The sequence below is a fragment of the Pterocles gutturalis genome, unplaced genomic scaffold (genome assembly GCF_000699245.1).
Source record: "Pterocles gutturalis isolate BGI_N339 unplaced genomic scaffold, ASM69924v1 scaffold20020, whole genome shotgun sequence".
NCBI classification, from domain to species: Eukaryota; Metazoa; Chordata; class Aves; order Pterocliformes; family Pteroclidae; genus Pterocles; species Pterocles gutturalis.
Window position 1 is genome coordinate 39891 of NW_010138703.1, and position 24872 is coordinate 64762.

The 24872-nt window shown below is 42.6% G+C and overlaps 1 protein-coding gene across 1 annotated transcript in view; it reads right to left on the reverse strand.

Annotated features, from left to right (window-relative positions):
* Positions 1-8710: 8710 nt before the first annotated feature.
* The window catches only part of NFATC2 (nuclear factor of activated T-cells, cytoplasmic, calcineurin-dependent 2), a gene marked incomplete at its 3' end in the record, with an annotated part of 52360 nt that continues 36198 nt past the window's right edge, over positions 8711-24872 (reverse strand). The window contains exons 7-10 of the mRNA XM_010083109.1: positions 12806-12861; positions 11759-11885; positions 9471-10166; positions 8711-8859 (exon numbers count right to left, since the gene is read on the reverse strand). Coding sequence (XP_010081411.1) covers positions 8711-8859; positions 9471-10166; positions 11759-11885; positions 12806-12861 — 1028 coding nt within the window. The remainder of the gene's footprint in view (positions 8860-9470; positions 10167-11758; positions 11886-12805; positions 12862-24872) is intronic.

Genomic DNA, 24872 nt, shown 5'->3' on the forward strand with positions numbered 1-24872 from the left:
CCTCTCTGAGCCAATGCAGGATTGTCTTCTTGTACATTTGTCCAGTCTGCTTTTAAAATTCCTCTAAATACATACTGCATCCAAATTAGAGCACAGAACTCTCTTGGAACTGGTGAGTAAGCAGCACTATAAAATGACTGGGGACTATAAGGACATACCAGCTTCTGCTGGGCAGAAAAGTAGCTCTCACTATTTAGAGTTCTTGTAAAAAAACTAACTTGGGAAATTCAGATGATTCATCCTCAATTTTTTTATTTTAAAATAGACAGGGATTTATAAATAATAATTATATTTTCATAAGAAACAAAGTATGAAGAGCAGGTGGAAGAAAAATGGATTTTAAATTAATCACCTACAGGTCTTCATTCTTGTGGGAGCAAAGATCTATACAGACAAAAAGTCCCCCATCACCTATCCATGCTGCCTGGCAGGATGTGACCTTAACTGGAAAAGTTCTGTTTGTGTGAATAATACTGAGAATCCAGCCATTTTTCTATAGTAGAAGACTTTATAACTGGCTTTCAGTTTGCACCATAAACAGAGTGTGTATCTTTAAGATGGTTATTCTTGCCAGGCATTTTCTTTCACAATACTTAAAGAAATGTGCAGATGTTGTCCAAACTTTTCTAAGCAGCAGGGCTCTTTTGCAGCTGCCTGCAAGCTTTCAGAAGCGCAGTTCGAAAACGGCTCCAGTTGCCTTTTTGCTAGCAGGAGCTGAATCCCCCCATGTATTATATTGGGCTTTAAGGGGAGAAAAGACCCCTCCCTTTTTCCCACCTTTGCACATTCTTAACACAATTTGTAACAAATGAAACTGTGAAGGCAGCAATGCCAAACCCAGGCATTCATGGTTCATGGATCAGGCCTCTACCAATCATGAGATTGGTTTTAAAATCATGCAGTCAGCCGCCTGCCCCCAAAGTTGCATCATTTTTGTCTGCCTGGATTTTGAAAGACCAAAACACCAAGGTTCATTTTATTAACGTTTTGGTTTTTCTTGGATTGGACTTGAAAAGATCACTAAGAAAAAAATAACTCTCATATTTTGCTGCAGTCACCTGCACAGAGAGTTTTAAATCACTATAAATATTCCAAAGCTCACAATGACATTGTAAAGAATTAGCAAAAGCTTTGAGCTGCCATGTGTATGTAAGCCAGTTCACTGGTTGTACTTATTCAATGACATTGTGTTAATATTAAAGGGGAGATAACAGGATAAACGAGAGGACAAATACATACCTAGCTGCAGGTTCCTTATACAGTTGTCAGGGAGGGTACAACTCCCCACAGCAAAGCATCTTTCTAATAAATGAATCCAGCACGTTGCATCATCTTTGCTGGAAGTCGCTAACGCTAGGATTCATTTTGAGGTGGTCAACATACAAAGCAAGCAGGCTGAGCTCACACAATTATTGCCTGTGTGAAAATCCATTCTATTACACAGGCTGTAGCTACCTCTACAAGTTTAGCCAGCTTAGCGGCACTGGCATTGCTGGTGAAATCCTTTTTCCAATGCAGACATACTCATCCCAGTACAAAAGCCTTTCAGTGAAACAGCTGGTGGTGGTTCCCTGACTTGGCATAAGCTGTGCTGATTCCAGTATTTTTACACCAACAAGGCTGCGTCTATACAAGGGCTTTTACCATAATGGCTGTGTTAGCAAAATAAAACAAAAAAAAAAAAACAAAAAAAACCAACCACCTTAACCAGCATAGTTATGTGGTAAGCTGCCTAAGTGTAAAACAAGCTTTGTTAAAGGTTTCCAGAGAGCGCTTCTCTGGTTCAATGCAAAGTGGTGAATTTAGCTTTAGAATGAGTTAACCCCCTTTCCTGCCTTGCCCAGTTTTGTTATAAGCCATTTCCTATCTGCACATTTCTTGCTTCTCATCTCCAAAGTCCCCATTTTTAAAAAATGTTGTCAAAACAGTTATGATTTTGACTGAGCTGAAAGAATTTCTGTATAAAACACCCAGCATCACCCCTTGCTGGCAGGAAGACCACTGATTCATTTTCCTTACATCCTGTACTTGCTCACACAACAGCTTTGCTCTGTCTCCAGACTTTGCCCTAAGAAATGAGGGTGTTTCTAATAGACACACCTGCCCTTGGTAACAGGTAGCATATTACTTGTCAGCAATCAGTCATTCACTTCTAGAAAGCAGGCAGCATTCTTTGATATGTACAGTATAAAAGGAGTGAGAAATAGGAGAGAGTAGCTCTGCCAATCCCTCCCTTTAGTGCAACACATGTTTTAACAACCTAGAGCATCACCAGCACTGACCCAGCTCCTGCACACCCAGAGGACAGCTTCACATGCCTTTGGTACCCCTACGTCTGTGCGAGGGATGCAGCTGGGGGAACCTGGCAGCTTGGGATCCTCTAGGCAAGTTACAGTTTTACCAGTGACTTTTTGCATCACCTGGGGCAAGTCATCTAAAAGGTCTGTGCCCTGCTTCACCCATCTGTAAGAGCTGGGGAAAAAGCTTGTCTGCTTCCTTCTGCAGTGGAATTATTTTAATTCATTACTGTTTCTCTGCACCGGATGAATAGTGCCACTGGACTGAAAAATGTTATTGTTGTTATCCCTTTAAATTGAAAGTGGATTGAATAAATAAAAGTAAATGTATGGTCTATTTTGGCAAATGTCTTCCAACAGATGGGTGTCTATGGTCTTCTTTATAAGAGCTGTCTGCTGTCTGTGATTCAGACCGTCTAAGGAATGCCATGAGCATGGAGTAAATGGACAGCGAGTCTGGGAAAGGACTTTATTGTGGTTTAGAAGCTTTCAATTCCCAACTGCAGGAACAAGTCCTTTTTTTTTTCAAGTAACTCTTTGCCAGTATTACAAAACTATCACTGAAAATTGCTTGATGCCTTCCGAAAACTGAGCGCTTTCTGCTGATAACAGTCACTGGTTTAGCCTTCAAACGCTGGCATGCCTTCCACCAGCAAATTCGTAGAATTGGGGTTTATTGTCTTGGTGCATCAGTTTGTGGCAGGACCCTTCCCATCGAGGCATCGAGAGAGCGTTCACGTACCCATCCTGCAGTGTCAGTTCTTGGCGGCAGTGCCCGTGGTCTCCTAATGGAGTCTGCATGTTCTTTTGAACAGGAAACGCTTTGTAACACAACTTGCCTGTGGGCACTTACTGCACCAATTAAAGATTCCTGAGCTTGAGAACAAAGAGGTGCCAGTGGAACTATGGTTTTAATCACTTGATTTATTCTCTTCCTTCCTCCACTGCTGATTTTGGATGTATGGGTTTTTCTTTTTCTCGCTTTGTTTTGCATGTTTTTAGGCAGCAGGACAGCTGCTCTGAAAGACTGCTGGAGAAAGAGAGGTTTTGACAGGGGCCGGCATTGTCTGAATTTTCAAAGAGCTAATTGTTTCTAGAGGTGAAGAACACCAGATGCCAGCCTGCCATAACAATACAAATATTTAGTTCCTATCCAGGTAGGCAGCTTTTTTTTCTGAGAACCCATGTGAATTTTAGCAACATGAATGAATTAACTGCTCAACTGTACTAGAGGGAAGGATAACCAGATACTTTTTATAATGGTAAACTGAGGTACAGCAAAGTTAAATACTTTGCTGAAAGGCCAAGCTCAGACACAATCCAGAAGACCAGCCTCCTGATGTAATGGTCTTTCTGCTTCCTGCCAACAGGCTTTAAAGAGCAGAACTACCTTCTTCTTCCCTTTTCATATTGCATCTAGAAAATTAAGACTCTGGCATATGACTAGGGCACTTAGGTCCTAATGCAACAAACACACAATAGCAGGGATCCAGAAATAAAGCATGTAGCGTACCCACAGAGTGCTGTAAGGTCCCAACAGAGAGCAGAAAATCTGGAATAAAGTGAGTCAGAGCATCAAGAATGAGACTGATGAATACACAGATTTGCTAGAGTGTTTAGGCAAAATGTTTCGGAGAACATAGATGCTTCACTCTTAGTCAAACTCTGCCTGAGTAGAAATGACCACACCTTCTATGAAAAGTAGTTCTAATTAAAAACAGAGCATGGCTTTTTTTCGATACAAGTTTTTGCTCTAACTGAACCACAGCCCATTTGCAGTATCCAAATTCATTCCCATCTAAAATGCCAGGAAACAGGAACGTTTCCCCCTCTGCCCCGTATTGCTATTTTACTCTGTGCTTTCGTCAAGCCCTGACACATGATGAACACAACTACAAACCAAACTAAATCATGCTCCCTAAAGCCACCATCTTCTGTGCTTTCTGGGGATGAAATCAATACAGTGTTAAGACAGAAAAGCAGCTTTTCCACAGTCAGGCAGGCAGCTGGACCCCTGGCCCCTGCTAGTGTGTTTCTGCTGCTCTGTAATGCACAGAGGACTTAAAACTGCCTTCACCGTGCAGCTGAGGTTCCCCCAGCACAGGGAAATCCCCAGCTGGCAGCAAGCTGACAGAGCTGGCTTCGTGCCACCCCCTCCTCCATCTGCCGTGCAGGGGCTGGGGAGGGAGAGCAGGATGCTCACAATGTGCTAGCACCGAAGCCAAAGCCCTAAGGACCGCGCTGGCTGCCCTGCGTCCTGCCTTCATTCCTGGCTGTACTGACCCTCTCCTTTCATCCCACACACGCACGTCGGTCTCCCTGAGGAGCACGCGGGACCACTGTGGATGCAGAGTGGGCTGCTGTGCGCTGCAGGGTGGGCGGCAAGAGACCAAAGCCGGCAGGGAAGAGCTCAGTCTCTGACTGTGCTTACTCAGGGCTGACGCAGTAGCTTTGCTTCTCGGGTCCCCAGGAGACCCGGGGTTTCCTGGAGGTTCGCTCTGCTCAGGCTTCTGCCTAACAGCTACCAGCCTAAGGAGAAAAAAGCTGGTCAGAAAAGAAGGATGCTTCCTGAATGTGGAGGAAAGAAGGGATTTGAATTTCATTTCATGCCACTGTGGGGACGGACTGCAGATTTTCTTGTTGAATGAAAGAACATGAAAAGAAAATGTAGGGACCTAACGCACTCCAAATGGTCTCAGATGAGCCCCATGGTTAGGGCAATGGTCACTGTGGTGGGGAGCAGAACTGCACAAATTAACCATTGCTGTAGCAAAGGTGATTGAAAGTGCTGGGTGCTTTACAAGCACCACATTGCACACCCTGCAAATCCATTTTCTAAAGAAATATCTGCTCGCTCTGAAATTTTCTGTGAAATACATGAGCTCACTACAAAACCTCTCTGCTGATCGGCAGTCTGATAAACCACTACACAAGCATCTGCCTTGCTTTTCTCCTCCCCATTAAAGATTATTGGTGCACCAAAAATAATTTAGAGCTGCTGTATCAAACAGACAGTTCTGAGTGTCAGATGTGGTTAGATAGTTACTACTTGAATAATGACAACCATTTTTCTTTGTAAAGTCAAAAGCACACAACACGACAGCTGAACCCAAAGGAAGAACTAAATCTAAGGCAGGCAAGTTGATAACATTCAAGACAACAGCTACACATCCATTATTTGTAGATGGAAAGAGCCTAACACCATACTTGACACTCAGTCTCTAAAAGGCACTTCTAGATCACATCCCATCTGAGTGCTTTAGGGTCTGTGATGCATTTATCCTTCTATTGATCTTGTCACACAATCCTCCTATCTCTGTGTCGCAGATGGGGAACTGTGGCACACAACAGCTGAGCGGCTTCTCCAGGGCTACGCAGGAAACCTCTGGGTCTGCAGCATGAGCATGGGCAACCCAGGGCACGACCAGTGCCACAAACCCTGGGTCCCCCCCTCCTCGATCCTGCCCCACCAAGGAATTTTGGATGGTGCTGCAAATAACCGATTTTTTAAACTGGGTTTGTGCTTTAAAGAGATAATCTGATTGCTCTGAAGGTGCTGGAAGATCTAAGCCCTATTTGTCAACATATTTCTGTGGTTGTTTGTGCAACTTTTACCATTGTGGGTGGTTTTGGTTATGAGTAATAATTAATGAGGCTTTGGCTGAAACGTGCTGAGCACTCTCATCCTATGGCTTTCACTTGCATTTTAAGCAAATCACTGCTTCCAGCATTAGCCTGGACACCTGATGCATCATGGAGGATCTCCTGACCATGTCTTATCTTCACTCCCAAAGAATTTCCAACAGTAATGAATCTCTGAGGCAGAGATGTATAACAAAGGTTTCTCTGCCCATTTCTCACTAATAGTTCCTTCTTCTGGGGATTGACCTTTACACTATTTGATATTAAAAAGTTATGGATTTTTTTTACAGAGAAATATGAATATGAAGGTAGACAATGTCTAACATGTATCAATTTCCCTAACGGCTGCATTTCCAAATGCAACCCCTTGTACTTTATAGCTAAAGCCTTCCTTCCAGTAACCATGCATTTTGTAATTCTGTCTGGGAGGTGAAAGTTGAGAACTTGCAAAGGGACTGCAGAGGCTGGGCTAGGTGCCTTTTGCTCTGAGGTAGCACCAGCAAGAGGAGAATAGAGGCAAGTGCTCCTTCCACAAAAGCATATGGCAGGTCTCTACAACTTCAGTACAGTCAGAAATGAGCTACAGATATGCTAAAGTTACCATTACAGGAGCCAGTATGGATGGTACCAGTTGTACAGCTACTGCACAAAGAGGTCCTTGCACATGGCAAAACCCACCTGAGAAGACAGGTAAATACTTGCCATCACCTGCCTTAAAGTCCGTGCTGTTTTGGCTACACTCTTGGTGCTATTCAACTGTGAGAGCTTACAGCTTGTGAGCTGTAGTTACAAATTTGTCTGGAATCCTGCTGTGAAGGGGGAACCAGTTCTTCCCTTTACAAGGCAGGAGGTAGAGAGAGGTTAGGTGTGCTAAGTCCCCAGTATTATGTACCCTGTGGAGCAGTGAAGGCTCTGAGCAAAGAACAAGCCATGGTCTCAGGAAGAAGGACAAATACTTGATTTTTACAGTGGGGAAGGTAAGAAAACAATGAAGAGTCCTGTCAGCAGCAACAGGAGGGAGCTGGAAGACGTAAAGAGAAATAGTAATTGTGTTAGCTATGAGCTTCTCTGATCACTTCCAGGAGAGCTCAATGACTGGGACAGCTTACCCACTCTGAGAGGCAAGAGCTTCAGGAATGAGGAACCGTCAGAATGGGGCTTGTCCCAGGTCACTCAAGAAGTTTGTGGCAAAGCTCAGAATAGAAGCAAAGTCCAGAACACCAAGGCTTCTCGTTAACCAAGAAGGCAGAGGACAAGAGTTGACGAGATGAGGTCACAAGTGTAGAAAGGACCAAAAGCTGGACTGTCAGCAGAAATACAGAGGAAGAAGAACAAAGAAGAAGGAGGAAGATGGGGGAAGGGAAGGGAAGAAAAGAGAAGGGAAGCAGGAGACACTGAACCAGTGGTTGCCTAAGAGTCTGTGCATCAGCAGCAGCATGGTGCGCTCATGCCAAGTCTGGCTGGGGAGCCATCAGCTCAGTATCTATCCGTGAAAAATCACAGCAAGACCTAACAGCTCACTTTATCTCAGAAGAGCTTTCTGGATAAAAGGGATTTGAGGGTAAAGCCTCCATAATCCTTTGGGTTTGCTTTCTTTTAATACTATAAAGCAGAAAAATAAACTTTCTAGTTAGGAAAAATATGGCTTTTGTTATGTTCTGAGTCACTTTTCCCCAGCAGCAAGCAAAGTGGCTTTTCAATTCAAGTCCTGAACATTTCAGAATGAAATGTTTTGCAAAGTCCTAAAGTAAATCACAGTTCTCCAAGTCACACTTCTAACTAATGTAAACTCACTGAGGTTAGTTAAAGACACTTCATGTGACCGATCTCACCTGGCCTGACTTGGGTGGCATACTTGATAAATTAATCCCTAGTTGAAACCAATTCAGGATGATCTAGTCAGCCAAGCAGAAGCCTGGAATTTCATTATTAACTTGCTGCTATTCTGCCTGATGGCTCCTCTTAGCATGGAGGTCGAGCGCATCCCTTGTGAGCTATGCCATAGTTAGATGTTACTGGCCTGACTGAAAACCCAGTGAAATGAATTTTGCAGTTCATTTTGGGAGTTCATTTAAGTGGACTTTGTCTCAAGTCTGAAGTTTGCTAACTCCAGCTTCAAGATTCTTTCTTTCTTATTTCTTTTACAAGGTTTGTACCAAGTATTTTTAGAAACATGGAAGAGTCTCCTAGCTTCTCATATTAAAAGTACCTTAAAACACAGTGTGCAGTTTTACTACTAGAAAGATTATCATGCTTTGTTATCATGCCCCATTCCCCAAATGGGAAATGGATTTTACTTAGCTATTTTCTTGCTGATTCAGCAAATCTCCTAAATCAAATTCACTGTTAAAACCCAGTTCAACACTCCTCTTCAGACAAGGGGACCAGCCAAAACTCTCCAGATTTTACTGTGATGGCACCAAAGCTATATCAACTACATTTCAAACACAGACTAATGGAGAAAACCACTCAAACTCTACTCTGCCCACAAAAGCAGCAATGTAGACTGTACATGTTAGAGCCACAGAGCACTCAGTGCCTAAGTTGCCGAAAATAAAACCGCTATTTCACAACTCTAGGTGAGTAACTGCAGGAAAAATCCCAAACTACTGGATGCTTACAAAGCACATAACAGTGCACATCCACAAGATCAAACCACACGTGCAATCGCCTACACTGAGGACAGCAGCAGTGAATATATGTGGAAATCAGGTCTGTACATCATTCATAAGAACACCCTACATTTGCAGCAATATATCCAGCAGCCTCACTCTGCTCCCCCCGAAATCAATGTTGGTTTTGCTACTGGCCTTTATGATTGCAGCATCCAGCTGCACCATTAACTTTACATTGATTTCCTCTTGCAATGAACATACTTTAACAAAAGAACCGATCAACCAGATTGCCAAGAGCTGCCTACCTAAGAATAAGCATGATATGTTCAAAGAAAGCTTTACTCTAACTTATATTCATTCCTAAAGGCTAAATCTGCTGGGTTCACAACAAAGAAACAGCATTGTTTTACTTATCAATGTCCTACTGTTCATCTAGAACATCTGCAATAGTTTTGCCTGCAGCGCTACCCCATTCATTACAGGCCTTGATATTGTTCAATAGGCTTTTTTTTTTTGGCACAAAATGTAGAAAAGCATTTTACAAAGTGGACTTTGCCCTGATATGAATAATAAAAAAATAAATTAAAAGTGCATTTTGTTTCAGATTCTCCATTTTCCAAACTAACCTTTGGCAAATGGAAACAAAATGGCAACAGCTTGAAACCTGACAGCTCACTCCATGGCACAAAGCAAGACAGAGGGTTTCTGCAGAACACCCTGGTTTTTTGCTCGGTTGCCAAAGCACATTGCCATCTACCAAAAATGCAATGATGAAGACCAAAATGCAGCATAAGCAAACAGTAAATATCCACACACACCAAAAGGAGGCCATGCTGGTTTTGTGCCGAGAAACAAGACCTAAACTTCCTCCCTCCCTCCAACAAACCAACCCATAAAAGAAAAGAGCGGTGCTTACCGTCATCCAGATATGCTTGGTCCAGATTCTGTTCCTGTTTAATAGTGACTCCAGCTGGTAGCACTTCTTTCTGGTCGCTAACCGGTGGTCCATTTTTTGCTGCTCGCTGGCCTGTGGCTGTCTGCTGCTGAATCACGGTGGGATATGAACTCGGACTTAACCTTTGTGCTTGACTGACCTGGGGCTGGCTGGATCTTGCAACACTGGACGTAAAATTTTCACAGCACATGATGTGCTGAAATTCTTGGTGACTTCCACACCTTAGCTGCTGGTTGGTTGGAGAGTAGTGAATCACTGGAGAAGACTGCTGGCTGCCTGGAGAGTGGTGGAGCACTGCTGAAGTTTGGCCTGGAGGGCCAGCGTGCACCAGCACTGACCTATGGGCATCTGAAATAGCAACCGGTGTAGCCATCAAATTGGACTGCTGGTAGCCCAGCTGGCTTGGGCTAAGACTCTTGCTTCTTTGGTATATTACAGCGGCTGGATTCTGCTGATGGTATCGAGAATCAGGAGAAGAAAGGCCTGAGCGCAACTGCTGGCAAGGAGCCATAGTGGCCACAAGACAGGAAGGGGATTCGGTGACCATTGTATGCTGTGAATAGTAAGGCTGTGTTACTGTTCCCAGACCACTGTGTACTGTATTGCAGATTAAGGCTGGATCATAGTCATCAATGGGCTCTGTTTTGATTGATGGTACTAGAATAAAGCATGCAAAGGACATTATTCGTAACAAGCTGATGAGAAACAGAGAGGTTTTCCTTGAAGTAATAAGAGATTTAAGGCATTTACAAGATTTGCATGTGCAAGCTCATATCGTGCAGGCATTTAGTTTAATAAATCATACATATGCAATCATGGCAGAGTCTCTCTTGAAAGCATTCTGTAGTAAGATGTTCTTGAAAATCTTTAATTATCTGTTTAACCACAAATTTATAAAAATTGAAAAAATCAGTACTTTAGCTCATATTTTAATTCACTTAAAGGCCATTCTGGAACATAAGCAAAATAAGAAGCCATAGATAGGTGTTTCATGTAGTACTTCCATCTCAAAGGAGGACTGAATAAATAGAAATCCTATGACATGTACAACTACGCATTTTTCTGTCAAAAGCATTTATCTAATGACCAAAGGCAGAGTTGAACTATTTTAGAGCTTTCTTTTTAATTCTTTTGCTGCATGTAACCTCCTCAGCACTGAGAGCTGAAGACCTTTCTGACACCATCATTTAAAAGACCATGATTCAATAAGAGTTGTGTGAATCTTGGTGTGAATAAATTATGGTCCTCAACAGACAAATTCTCACATTTCTAATGCTTTTTTTTGACAAATCTTCCCCAAAACTCAGTACAGAAACACCATACAATGTGAACCATATAATGGACATGCAACAGGGTTATTTTTTGGAAGTGTAAGAATTCCTTCCCTGAAATGGTCTATTTTAGGGACTGTACTGACATAGTACTATACTTCTCAATACTGTTCCATAGCAGAACAATTTAGCAGCTATACACAACCTTCACATTGGTGATACCCTATACAGTTCATAAATTCAGGGAGAGGACCAGAGATTTTCAGGCTAGAGGAGACCAAAATAAGAATCAGAGTGAATGTTTGCCTGTCCTTAGAAACCAGTCAAATTAAGACATCATTTTGAAGCTTGTATAAAATCTGGTACTGTTATTTTATGCTTTCTGGTTTCCACAAACACAATACTCTGAGTTTCTCACAATATTTTTCTCCCAGCCAAAGCTGAGAAATTCTGGGAATCTCATTAGTAATCCTATTGCATTTATTGTGACGTGGCTCACCAATTCCCAAGAGGAGGAACATCAGAAAAGCATTCATATTTTTCTCAACTAGCCTCATTCTGAAGAATATATATATTGCTCATCTTTCTCCTACCAAGCCCTTGTTAATTTCCAAGATCTGATGTTATCTCACTGCCATACACATCAGCCGGGGAAGGCAATGCTCATGGTTTTCACAGGGTCACATCATGTCACAGACTGAGTCTGCTCCCACTGAGGCTGTTGGCAGGCCCCATCAAGTGAATGGGGCAACATCAGCCCGTTGCCAAGATAACAATTCCCTTTAATTTATGAGAAATTCCTGGTCATAAATCACAGGCATCCTTTAAACCAAACAGTTGCTGAGTGCTTAGCTGCACTCAGCTGAATTAAATTAGTAAAATTTAGATCCTCAAATAATGGCAAGAAAACAACAAAGCAGAAAATAAAATCTTGCTCTTGAGAACAAGGCAACAACTTGCTCTGTCCTTAAGAATTACCTGGGTGATAAGTAAAATGCTGGGGTTGGCTTCTTTTTCTTTTCCCATTGATGACGTAGAAATTCACCTTCACAGCTGTGCGAATGTGCTTGTTGCGGTACTCTGGTATTTCTACAAAAAGCATGCTCTGAAACAATGAAAGGTGACAATATAGAATTAGTAACTGAGGTTGACTGACATCCAAGCATGAATCTCCGCTGTTATGCATCAGGCATAAAGGAAGAAAAATCTTCTTCTTCATCCCTATACAGAGGGTAAAAGAAGAAGAAAAGAAAAAAAGGGCAGATGGTGAAAGACAGGATTTTTGGTATTAGGAAGCTGGTTTCTATGTACTGTATCCTCTCATGTACTTGAGGTTGTCCTGAACTTGGAGAGAGAAGTCTCAGCTACAGATAAACACACAGAATGGTGATAAATACAGCAGCACTGTTAATCGCACTGTGCTTGATAACCAAGTATGTATTGCAGAATTCTCTTTTTGTTAGAATAAACTTTATCATTCTATAGGCTTTTCACTTATACACAGCTGGATCCTGCTTCCATGGAAATTAACAGCAAGTGTCCCATTCCCTTCCACAAGGGCAGGCATGGCCCATGGCAATGTAAGCGCTAGCTCCTAAATGCACTGAACTACAGTAAGGTCCCATTAAGCAAAGTGAACAAAGAGGCTCATTCCCTTGAAAGATCAATGTTCGTTTTAAATACTATAGTGCAAATCCTGTCCTGCAAAGTACAGAGCACCCAAGACTTCCATACGGGCAAAAGGAAGTCGGGACAGCCAGCATCCTGCAGAGGACTGGGCTGATACAATAGAGACTTCTGCAAGAACACAAAATCTAGCAGTTATTCAATTTGCTGTAGGTTACTGCTAAATGAATAGTTTCTTTTTGCTACACATTTACTGCTGGAGCATTTGACATTTGTTCATCACAGCAGTAAGATAGCTGCTCTTTCTGCTTTTGAGACGCTCTTTGAAAACTATCCCTTGAATACAACTTGCTGCCTGAGAAGCCCAAGGAGAGGACATCCAATGTTTTGCATACTTACAGGCTGGCTCTTATCTTTGTCCACTGTTGCCTCCATTTCCCAGATCTGCTGCCCATCTAGAAGAATATCATAATATTAACCTCCCTGTATATTTTTTAAATCATAAAGCTTGACTTTAAAAAGGGAGACAAACTAAAGGTATCAAGTTAGTAAAACTCTCAAAATGGACTTAATTTCAAGCGCCTTCTCAGTCCCAACCAAAAGCAACAGCATTTAATTTAAACACATCATTGAGCACTTCTCTTGCCAGGAAAAGCCTTACATACATGTTAAAATCAAATGTTTATGCAGAAATTAGTCAAACTGAGGAATGAAATATTTAGCACAGGTGCAACATCTGCTTTTTACCAGACTTGATTTCACCCAGCTTGACTGACGGAGGGCACCAGAAGGTCAGATAACTTGTTAATGGTCCCGTTCGGTCAGCAGCTCAGCAAACTTTCTGCTATTTTAAGTGAAGATCACATGGCTCTCGATCAGTGTGATAAGTGGTGGAAGGGGTGAGGAGATGGAGGAAAGACTAGCTAAAAATCCAGATCTCATACAGGGTGCGAAGGTGGAAGCAAGCAAACTGAGATACTTCGGGGATGATTTTTAGAGGTGCTACACAGTAAAAAACTGGAGGATGCTCTGAATTCTCATGGGAGCATAGGCTTTACTAGAAGCAGTTCAACAGGGACTGATTCTTGCTGTAATTGGGAAACCAACTATATAGGGTGCTTCATTTCTGTTATATATGCATGCATGCTCTCTTTGTTTATACTCATTTCTATATGTGCAATATGAAACCTCAGCATACGGTATCTAGCAATACATCTCCTCTGATTGAGGAACAAACTCAACATCTCAGCCAGCAGATTTGCACCTCCGCACTGCCACCACTGCGGGCTGCGAGGGAGCATCATTGGCAGTCCTGCCTACAGTCACTATAAAGCACCAAATATTCAGCGTACTCAGGGTGAAAGCACCTCACTGCGTATGCGACAGCCTCTACCTCTGAACCACTGGAAGTCTTTCTGCTCTTAATTACAACCACGCAGCTTGTCTCCATTCTGAGTTACAAAAAAATTGTATTTGTAGAGGGAAATAAAATTTGATCCCCTTGTATGGAATACCATGAAAGTAACCCCTGTGCTATAAGAGTACATCAGTAGTGACAGGACATTTGTACACAGACTGGGTGCTTTATCCGGCTACAAATATTTCTTAAATCTACTGTCGCCCACACTTCCCAGAAACATCTTTTAGCAATGCCTTCCTTTTCTTTTTTTTTTCAGATTTTAATCTCTACCCCTTTGATTTTTATATTCCACTGAGCCTTTTAGCCCAGCAATTTGCAGAAGAAAAATACTGATGGGAAAAAAAATTGCCTCATACCTTTCTGAAAGCTTGATTTTAAAAATGAATAGGGGACACATATCCAAACGAACGGACGTGACTTGAAATGCTGCAGCCGCAAGGCTGGTGTTTGCTTTAGAGAGGGGGAGGCAGCTCCCGGGCATGTTTCTGTGGGGGTTCCCCAGACTGCAAGCCCAGGTCTGGCATCGAAGTCTCCTAAAAACAGTCCTTCTCACAGGACTTTTTATTTTTCCCAATTCTTGGAAATTCTGCAAGAGCTGCTTTTGTCCTCTGTTATTTAAGTACTTCTGCTTCTGGCAAAAAGGGAAATGAAAGAGTATTTTTAAATGCATTTTGCATTTTTTCTGTTGTTTTCCTCTTTGTTCTCTGCTCCGCACAGACAATGAGCTGACAGATGTGCTGGGCTCTCCAGGCAGCCTTTCCCGGAGAGGGACTCAAGCTGCTGCTCCACAGCCGGGCTGGGCCCGCAGCCCCATGGAGGGCTGTGCCCTGCCCCATCGAGATCCCTCCCGGCATGCCCACTGCACCAGGCAGGACCTCACCTCCCCAGCACCCTACACCTGAGACTCCTCTGCTATGTTCTGGCCCCTAAACATGCACAAGGGAGAGAAGGGTTTTCCTCGAGTCCATCGCTAATGGCGGGCCCCTTCCTCCCCCAGGATGGGCCAGCTGCACAAGGTGTTTTGGCAGGGTGCCTGGCTGGTGGTGGGGCAGGCGTGGACACACAGCACTGTCTGGGCCTCCTCACTCCCCCATCCTTCCCGTTGGGGAACTGGAAGCAACCGAGGAAGAGCTGGAAGCTTGGCTCCATCCTGGAAGTTTGGCTCCATCCATTTACCTGTGAGGAAGAGCCTCACACGGGGAGAGAGGGGAGAGAGAGCTGGGCCTCCAACACCTCATGCCGCTACTGTCTGGCATGGTGGTGCAAGGAGGAAACGCTAAAGAATTCTGGGTTGTTTTTTTTTTTCTTTAAAGTATTTCAAGTTCCTACACAGTGAGTCAGTTGTCTCTTCGATGCTAACACGTGGATTAGTGACGGGCTGTCCGAGCGCAGACTGCCCAAGCCAGGTGTGTAACTGGAGCCGGCATGCTCTCGCCCGATCTGCTGTTCAGCCCTCACATCCCACAGGACCGCTGTGCAACGGAATGGAAAATGCTCCATTATTCAACAATAAGAATTCACTGTAGCCACTGCTCTGGACTGCTACAGGTTAACTCTATCCCCCTGTTAGCGCAGCTAGTGCTTCGCCATGGTTGAAATGGTAAATATCTCAGGGGAGGGCTAAGCCAGCAAATACCAGGGGTTAATCCCGCACGTGCTAAATGCACTGTCTGATGACACGGCAGTAAACACTTCACTCCTCTTCTAGGTGATCTTAGTGAAAAGAAACTATCCTAGTATGTGTTAAGGAGCCTCCTCACATCCTCCCCAAAAAGAAACCAAACCAAAATAGAAATTTTTATAGTTCTCTGAGGAAAAAAGGAGGGAAAAGGAAACAACAAAATATGTCATAAAATAAGAGCTCTGATAGAGACACACATCGGGAACTGTCTAAGCAATGCAATATGAAGACATCCTGACAACAAGGACAGCCAAATGGGAATATTTGACATTGGTTTTCCTCCAGGCAGAATGTTTTCATCTTTGTTTCTGTACTGCTAAATTCAAAAAGTCTGTGCGGATATAACAGCACTAACTTACACAAGGAAGGTAGAAATCAAAAGGATTTGTTGGTCCAAAATGCATAAAATAAAGGAGAAACGGGCCTCCAAGTCATCTACTGTATTCAAGAGGCCTGTGAAGCATATGCAACCACAATCACAGAGGATTTGATTTAGTAACCGAGCGACTGAAATTGCACTAAAAGCTAATGAAGCCAACCATAAAAATCAAATTATGTTTAGGCTGAGTCCAAAGTCTGTGGGGATTAAGAGTAAGAATGAGAATAAGCCCGACCAAACAAGAAATAAATGTATTTGGGGCTATCATTCTAATGATGATAGATGCTTCTGTTTGGATATATTCATGCTCATGGCAGCTAAACAGGTTTCTAACAAATCTGTCAGCAGCAGCAATCCCTGTTCTTTAAGCACCGAAGCCTTGTTGAATATAACCACTCTGCAGCTCACTCCCCGACCTTTATGCTTAAATATCATGATGTGGCTCCATCTGTCTCACTGCTTCACTTTCATAGTTGCGAATGTACAAACTTTAACTCGAGACAATATTTGCTCTTCCTTTAACCCCTCTGGATGTGCACATTACAGTGAGCTTTCGGTAGAAGGATGAAGGAAGCTGTGAATAAAATAAAGACACAACTGCATTCAGAAACCTCTCTGCTTCAAACTATCCTTTTTGTTGGTAATAAAATATTTTGATTGCGCACACTCAGAATTAATGGGGAGCAGAAGGAACAAACTGAGAAGTCTAACACCCATCTGTAGGACAATTCAAGGAAATTTTGAACAGAGAAAACTTGCACCAAACTGTCAACATGTATATTATCTTGAGAATGTGCATAAATTATATTTTTTTAGGAAGAAATTAAAGTTGATGCTTGAAGAAAGTAATCAGCAAAAAAGGGATTTTTATTGTAAGGCTGTGCTAAAAATCATAATGCTGATATGATGAGCACAACCCCCAATACAAAACACGCGTCACAACCTGGGTGCTCAGAAAGAGGCCCTTTTCTCCAGTGCCAGTGTTGCAACCCAGGTAGTGCCTGAATATTACGGACACATACTGCGTTGAGCAGGTTGGGCTAATGACCTCCTGAGGTCCCTTGGGTCCTAATTACACTGTAATTCTGTCATGCCACAAACGGAACAAATCACTGGTTCCCCTCTTTGCTTGCAAACCAAGAAGATTAAGCCCCAGCTTGACTGATAATCTAAAGTCTACAAGTACAGATAGCTGTTCATTGCATATAATTAAACCTGCTTTGAGAGTGGAGAGTAGGAAAACTGCAAAAGAACAGCAGCACCATTTTTGCTGAAGTATTCTAAGAGCGTGAGAGCACAGATGCAGAGAGCATGTGTTCTGCAAGTTGCAGTCAGCGCTGGGCTTTCCTGGCAGTGACATGCACCAGCCAGAGCACGGCAAAGATGACCTGGTCTACGCGTGGATCACACAGAGCTTGGTGCCAAGTCCACGTGTGTGGTGTGTCTCAAATTCTACCTCCACAATGGGGAACTCAATCTGTGCCTCTGAAAAAGGCAGTAGTTCCACTAAAGATGATAAAACATTTTTGGATTTAGACTTTTGAGGTCTTACCAGCCATGGCTGCTTCATGCAGTATTTTTACTATTGTGGTTCCCTGCTCATTTAATGGTTTGTCTTAGTTGGCAACTCTTTAACACCACAGGTCAGTGAAATGTTCAGGAAATAGAGATTTTTGTGCTGCTTCAGGGCTATGAGACTTAGCATTAAACCCTGATGAGAGATCTGATTGTGTCAGCACTCTTTGGAGGAATGAATGAGTTGTTGGAAGAAAGTAATTCTACCCTTTCTAGCTCAGACTGCGATCATACCAAAAGTCTTGCTTCAAACTTCGGGGAAAATCAAAATGTCAGTCTGCATTAGGAATGTTTTGGGTGATTCTCTGCAGCCCCTTATAGGGCTTTTTTTAATTAGCCAATTAAAGGTTTTCTGAACCAGTTACAGCCTTTACACATTATTCACGATCCCTTACTCATGACTTTGGGGTCAGTAACTAGCAGAGAAACAAACTTACTGTTTTATTTGAACAAGCATGACTGATGGACTGAGAGGTTCAGGAAATTTTCTTTGCAGTTCTCTCCAGCTGAAGTCTAAGTATACTATTGTGCCGATTCTGTATGTGATTCTATGCCTGTATGTGATTTTATGTTTGGAAATGTACATTGCTTTTCAGTCAAGCATTACATGAATTACTTAATGAACAACCTGTTACCTTTTTCCCAGGCAGCAAACCGCTCTAGTTCCCCAAAGAAATCATGCTTGGTAGCTAGTGAGGCAGCTGCACTGACTATACATTTCTAGAGAGTTCCCTTTGGGCTTGTAATGAATTGTCCCCTATTTACTGTGTTTCGTGGAAGGTCTTCCAAAAAAGCACAATGATTATCTCTGTCTTTTATCCGAAGATGACAGGCATCGCTGGAAAACAGTCAAGGTTTTTTACAGCCACCCCAAGAACAAAGTAAACAGCAATGAATGCTTTCCAGCAGAACACACACCACTTCTGGGATGCAAAAATCTTATGGGCAGGGGAACACTCACACGAAGTCTCTGCTGCTGTTTTCAGGGATTAATTCAGATTTCAGCTGGGAAGTTATTCTGCTTCATGTTAGTGCAAGGTTGCTCAGCATCTGGTCCTAAGCAGTTGTCTCCTTCAAAGCTTTTACTTCAGAAAGTTTTCAAACTTTAGAGTAAACACAGCATGAATGAATTTAAAACTCACAAAAGTGGAGCTATTGGGATTTTTCACTGAGCTTGATTTCCTTGGATTTCTTTTTCTGTCTGAAGCAAGACTGCCCACTGCAGTTAATGGAGCTCTGTTTATGATGAGCTGAGGCCAGAGCCTTAATTTCATGGAGGACATAAGTTTGAGTCACCAAGGCCAAAGATACAAGTCAAGGTCTGGGAGGTAAAAGGCCAAAGGATTAGTCATCCGCCATCCAGCCCAGCCCCAAATCTGACATTTTGCACAGTGAGAACAAGTCTAGAGAAGATTTCTCCCCATCCATTGTTGAGGAATTCAATTCATGCTAAAATAAAACATAAATACAGTAGTTGAGTAGTGAAGCAGCAGGGGCAGTCTGTCATTTCAGAGCTCTTCCAAATGATTCCTTATGCCAAATCATCAAAATAGATTTGTTGTTTTTCTAAGATTATACGTGTGTTTGTGTGTGTGTGTGTGTATAAATTATTAAACAAAAGCTCCTCTCAAAATAAAACCACTGGGAACCTCCATGTAATAAAATGAGTCACACCAGGATGCGATGACTAAGTGGGAGAATAGGGAATTCCACTCCCCATGCCAGCTTTTTACATGATCAATTTTCTGTCAACAGGTGATGGGAGCTTGTCTCTATGCCTTTTGTTTACTCCAAAAATTATTATTATTTTTTAATATTCTCTTTAAACAATTAAGATTTAAAGCGGAATAATCAGGACCAGGCACACTTCCACCAGGCGCCCCCATAGTAAACAGTGAGCCAGGGAATCCAGGCCAGTAGTGGCTGCCTGTGTTAATAAGGATTTACCAGCTGTAAAATTCCAAAATCTTGTGTCATACGGGGAAACCTTCCAAAACACTGGATTCCACCCTGTCTCGCTGAGTCTCTAACAGCTATGGCAACTCCGTTTCTGCAGCCACACTCCTTTGCATTTTTGTGTGTGTGATCCTTAGATTTTTTCCTGTTTTGCAGTGTTTTTCTGGGATCCCCAGTTTAGTGTCTGACAATTGCCCCATGAGATTACAAGAACACATTTCAGCCAGGGGGTAAACCCGTGGGCAGAAAGGTTTGCTGGGTTTTCATCAGCTATAACAGCAAGGAAAAGCAGAAGGTGTCCCATTTACCCTTAAACTTTCTAATCTGCACTCTAAAAAAGGGGCAAACCCTAATCCTCCTGCTTAATACTTGTTACTCTTCAGTGTTCACAAATGCTGGGATTTGCTGAGACACCTTCATCTTTTACTTAGAACAAACAAAACAGAAATCCAAAGAGAATAAAACCTCCCTGATCGTCCCCAGTTCTGCCATCTTTTTGCAGAGGGAACTACCAAGCAGACCCTGTGCTCCGCTTTCCTGCTGCCTTACTTTGGTGCACTGCAAGGCAGGAGGAAGGGAGAGTAACCTGAAGGTGATCACCTTTAGCTAATGCAAAAATCAGGCAGGCCTCCCGACAGAGACATCTGTAATATATTCCGCTGGTTCATCCCATTGCTCTGCAGGTTTAGAGAGAAGATACGCATCCAGCCTTAAATGCTGGACTCCAGCCAGAGACTGCATGGAGCAGAGAAAGTGTTCTTTCTAAACTATCAAGCAACTATAGAAAGATAGCAAATTTATTTCATATACTCTCTGTAGAACCTCACATGTTGCAAACAAATTGAATCATTTAAGATTACAGTACCACTCTCAGTTTTGCTAACTCCATAACTATTCCCAGATATTTGTGCTTTTTTTTCCTTAGCCTTTCTTATTAAAAATCCAAACAATAGTTTGGGGCTTTTTTCCCCAGATGCTGGCTTTTGCCTCAGGTTAAAATACCTTAAAAACCTACATTATAATGCAATGTTCAGCAATGGATTGTATCTGTAACTGAGTTATGATCCTAGTTCTAAGATATGTCCTATTCTTCTCAATTCTCCATAACTTAAACCCTCTATTTGGGTTAATTAATTTAGAAATTCAGTGGGATAACTAGAGCTTGGAGCTTGTGTTAGATATTTAAGGTTGTTTACTGGGGTCAGACAGCAAACAGCTCTTTTGGATGGATCTGGGAAAAAAATGAGTTGTATAAAAACTGTTGGTGTCTTTTATCTTTAATTTGCCTGAGAAAATTGCATCATTAATTTTGCATCATTAAGTTCAAAGAGATAACTGTTGAAAATAATTTGCCATTTTTTGCATTCCCTGGGAGTTTTTTCATCATGAAACTGTCAGACTACTAAATGGCATTTAGTTCCCTGCTTGGGGCATGGTGAGAAAATTCAGACTTTGCACAACAGAAAAGGGGAACAACGCTGTAGGCAGTCCTATAATTTCCTTTCACATGTCCCACAAAGGACCATGATCTTCAGCCCTGGTTCTTCACTATCATCAAAATCAATATACAAACCACCTTCTATTCACATTATACATGCCATAACGCCATCCCATCACAGTTTTAAAGTGAATCGTCCTGGCCAGAAAACTGTTCCATGTTTCAAGTAATTTGGCTGATTTTGAGTAGCTATGTATCAAGTTACACAATTACAACACACATGAGCTGCATAAGGCACCTACTGCATAGAAAAGCACTTGCAATGGTGGCTTCTCTTATGATAAAATGTCAGACTGTGTGTGCCTCGGGATGCGTGGGTCTAGGGCAACACTTACAGTGGACTCAGCCTCCCCGGGAGCTTTGGCTCAAAGTAAAACACCCTTTTGAACTCCTTGCTCATCAGGCCTGCCCCACTCTTCCCATTGTGAATATAAAACCTTTCTAGGGAGCTGTGATTTCCTTTTATCTTTTGCAGGAGAGGTACAGGAAGATAGATAGCATCATTGGATCCAACTTATTGTGCCTTCTAAACAAGACTTTTTTTTCTAAAAAGTGGAAATTCCAAAACCAGAAAGCACTGTTGTGCATATTTGCTAGCTTGTGATGCAGCAGCAATACAGAAAAGTTCAAGTTTGAGAGCAAAATTACTCTAGAAGATGCTTGTTTGTTTATACAAGTGGAAATAGTATGTTTCAAAGAAATTAAATTATATGCCCAGAGTTAAAATAAAGCATGGCTGCAATGAGAGATGTACAGAGGTGCTGGGAATCAGAGAGACACTGTGAAGTAGTACATATCATCAGAATAGTTACTAACATTACTGTTATTCCAGAGACAGACAAGCCATGGCAAGGGATGTAAATGAACAGATTGAGATAAAACATGTACGTGTGGCCAGGGGTGCTTCTGAGCACACCAGCCACTGCAGTTAGCATAGCTGGATGTGCAATAAGAGCCCGTCTCTTACAGCGATCCCTGACAGACAGCAACACATAAATATCTACCCATGAAGCAGAGACCCCCCAACCTCAAAGAGGATGGGCACAGGTTGGACACCTGCTGCGCATCTCAAGCAGTGCGATGCTGTGCATGAAGGTGTGAATACTACCGCCGTACCTGAAGCAACAACCTCTGGGAATTGTATTTCAGATATTTTAGTAAAGCTGCCAGCTATGCCAAAGGGAAACTAGAACACACTATTGTTTGAATCTAGAGATAGATATACTTATTTTTGTCAAATGGACTTTGAGCATCCATGCTTCAGAGGCCTTGAAAGCTGCCTCAGTTCAAAGGGCACAGAGAGCACCACCTCCTCTCTTTACACTGCGTGGCTGAATTGAAAGATTTATGGTGGATCTACTCCAAAGATGTACGCTGTTTGGGTTGTTCCTCCACCACCCACATTGTCCTAGCGATGATTCATGATGTCCATGTGGCCACCATAAGAGTTTGGCAGGGGAAAGCACAGTCCATTTGCACTTTTCTCCCAGAGAAACATGAAACTCCCCTATCACTCACAGCAGAGCAGCAGTAACCAGTACACAAATGGGAGTAAACACAATGCAACCAACAACATCTGACTTGCAAATTACGAGAATTAAAACAAATAAATAAAAGGGGGAATTCCAAACCTTTTCTTTTTTTAACTGCATTGTAAGATCTGGGCCTCAACCAAACACTAACACCACCCTTGACCTTTAGCATATTCCAAATCCTTGATAGCTGTAAGACTGCTTTCTTCCAGATCAAAACTAAGAGAATACATGCACTTGAAAAATTTCTATCTGTACAATCCAGTCTAGTTGCTTCCCCTGACCTATTTCTATTTAGCTGGGCTCAGTTATGTTTCTCTGGGTTCAGATCTTAAAACTCCTTCAGCCAAACTCTGCTTTCGTGTGCTGGACTGACTGTACCGAATTCACGAGTTCCCCTGGCTTAGAGCAGCTACAGATAACAAACTTTCATCAGGAAGAGATAATCTTAAAAAGAACTCAAAACTATAACGCTTGCACGCTGGTAAACCTTATCATTGAGAAAGTGAATGCTATTTATGTATCAGCATTTCAAAGGCAAGCACTTTATCCCCTCGCTCGCACACAGCACTGAGCTCCAGCCCCTTCAGTTCGCTTCCTGCTGCCATTTCCTGTCGCGAGCCTAAAATGAGAGACTTTCACAGACTCCTCATTCGCGAGCTCGTTGCAATAGTTTGTAGCTCATGTAATACAAGGCAGTTATTTTCATAATTACATCCCAGCATAATTTGTGGAATATTCTTTATTTTCCAGGTATTTCTAGGGGGAAATATCCATATCTGTAGTGCTGTGAAACAGAAAACTAAAAAATGTTCATTATCGTTCTTAGAAGCATTTTGTATTTCGGTCACAAATATGAGCAGGTCTACATTTCTTAGAGTTGCTAACAGTGAGTGAAGAATTGCCTACAAGATCTGGAGGAAACTGAAATAGGTTTTAAGTGTCCACCTGAGAAATAAAATCCAATTTACAATGGTGAGCCCCACCAGCAGTTTCCTCAGCTCTGTGAGGCACGCCGACTACTGCCTTCTCAGCACCTGCTTCATTGCAGACGCTGATCCAGACCCCAGATTCAAGGTGCATCCAGATTTTACAGTCTGTGAAACAGTTAACAGGAGAACATCTCACTGCACAAAGGTTTTTGGAGAAAAGATTCATGCTATTCTCATCTTAAGCTCTGGACAAACAAGCCAAGTCAAGGAGCTCCACAGAGTACAGCACACCGAAAGCTATTAGATGGTTATCTACACCACTGCTCTCACCCTTGTTGTTACTAGTAGAGCTAAAATTGGTGGCAAAAGTGGGAAATCAAATACCACTTGCCAGCACAGACCAGGCTTGTGAGCTGTTAAAATGAAACTCAAACAAAACCATGTTTCCCCTGCAAGCTGGTGTGTCTTCCTGCCTTCACAAAAGTGCGATTCTTGCACAGGCTCCCCGGGGCAGCATCACGCTCTGGAAGAGGGTGCGACAATGACAGGGTCACGCCAACAATGCACCATCCACCCACCGGGATGTTTATTGTGGCTTACTCTGCTTCTGAGCAGCTTATCAGCGCTTTTTGCAAGGTGCTGTGCAGATGGGCTCTGCAGTGAGCAAGCTCTCCGAGGCGAATGCAGGATCCACCTCCTCCTTCCACCCGATAACATTTCTAATTGATAATCAGGCTGCAGAACTGGCCCATTTTGTGCTGTGTTCAGGCAGACTAATGCCACAACGACTAAGCATGGCCATGGCAGTGATAATTGAAATTGTCTACAGTATATAATACAGGAAGCTGGAAGTCACAGGTGTACAAGATCCTAATTTTCAGCCAAGTAAGGACACTCATTAATCTCTGCCAACCCAACCAAGCACAAAGGCTTAATTCTCAATCTACTGCAGTCAGCCATGGTCTGATCAACCCCTGCATGACTTGCATATCCATCTCAGCTTCTTAACCTTCCTCACCGTAAGATATCCCTATCAAAGAAAGTAATCTTCACTCAAAAGCACCCCAGGGCATATCTGTAAGAGGTATCACAACACCGTGCGTGGACACACAGAGAACGGGCTTGGAGCAGAATCCCCCAGAGAACCCACTGTAAACAACACAGACATCTGATTCAGACCAGAAGATTTTACTCTGGGCCTCCTATCCTCTAAATTCCCCCTGTGCCAATCATTTATTCAAAATCCAGCAGATTGAGACTGCCTGCAGAGGCTGAGGGCCGGCGGGGAAGGCAGGATATGGAACACCAGAATGCAAATCCCTGTTCCAGACTGGGCACTGCCACTGGGATAAGTCATGCCTCTCCGCTACCAGAAGGTAATAAAAGAAAAAAGAAAAAAGAAGAAAAAAAATAAAAAAACAAACAAAAAACACAGTTTCCTCAGCAGTGAAGAAAAGCTTTAGATTTAGTGTGGAAAATGTTGTTGTTCTTCT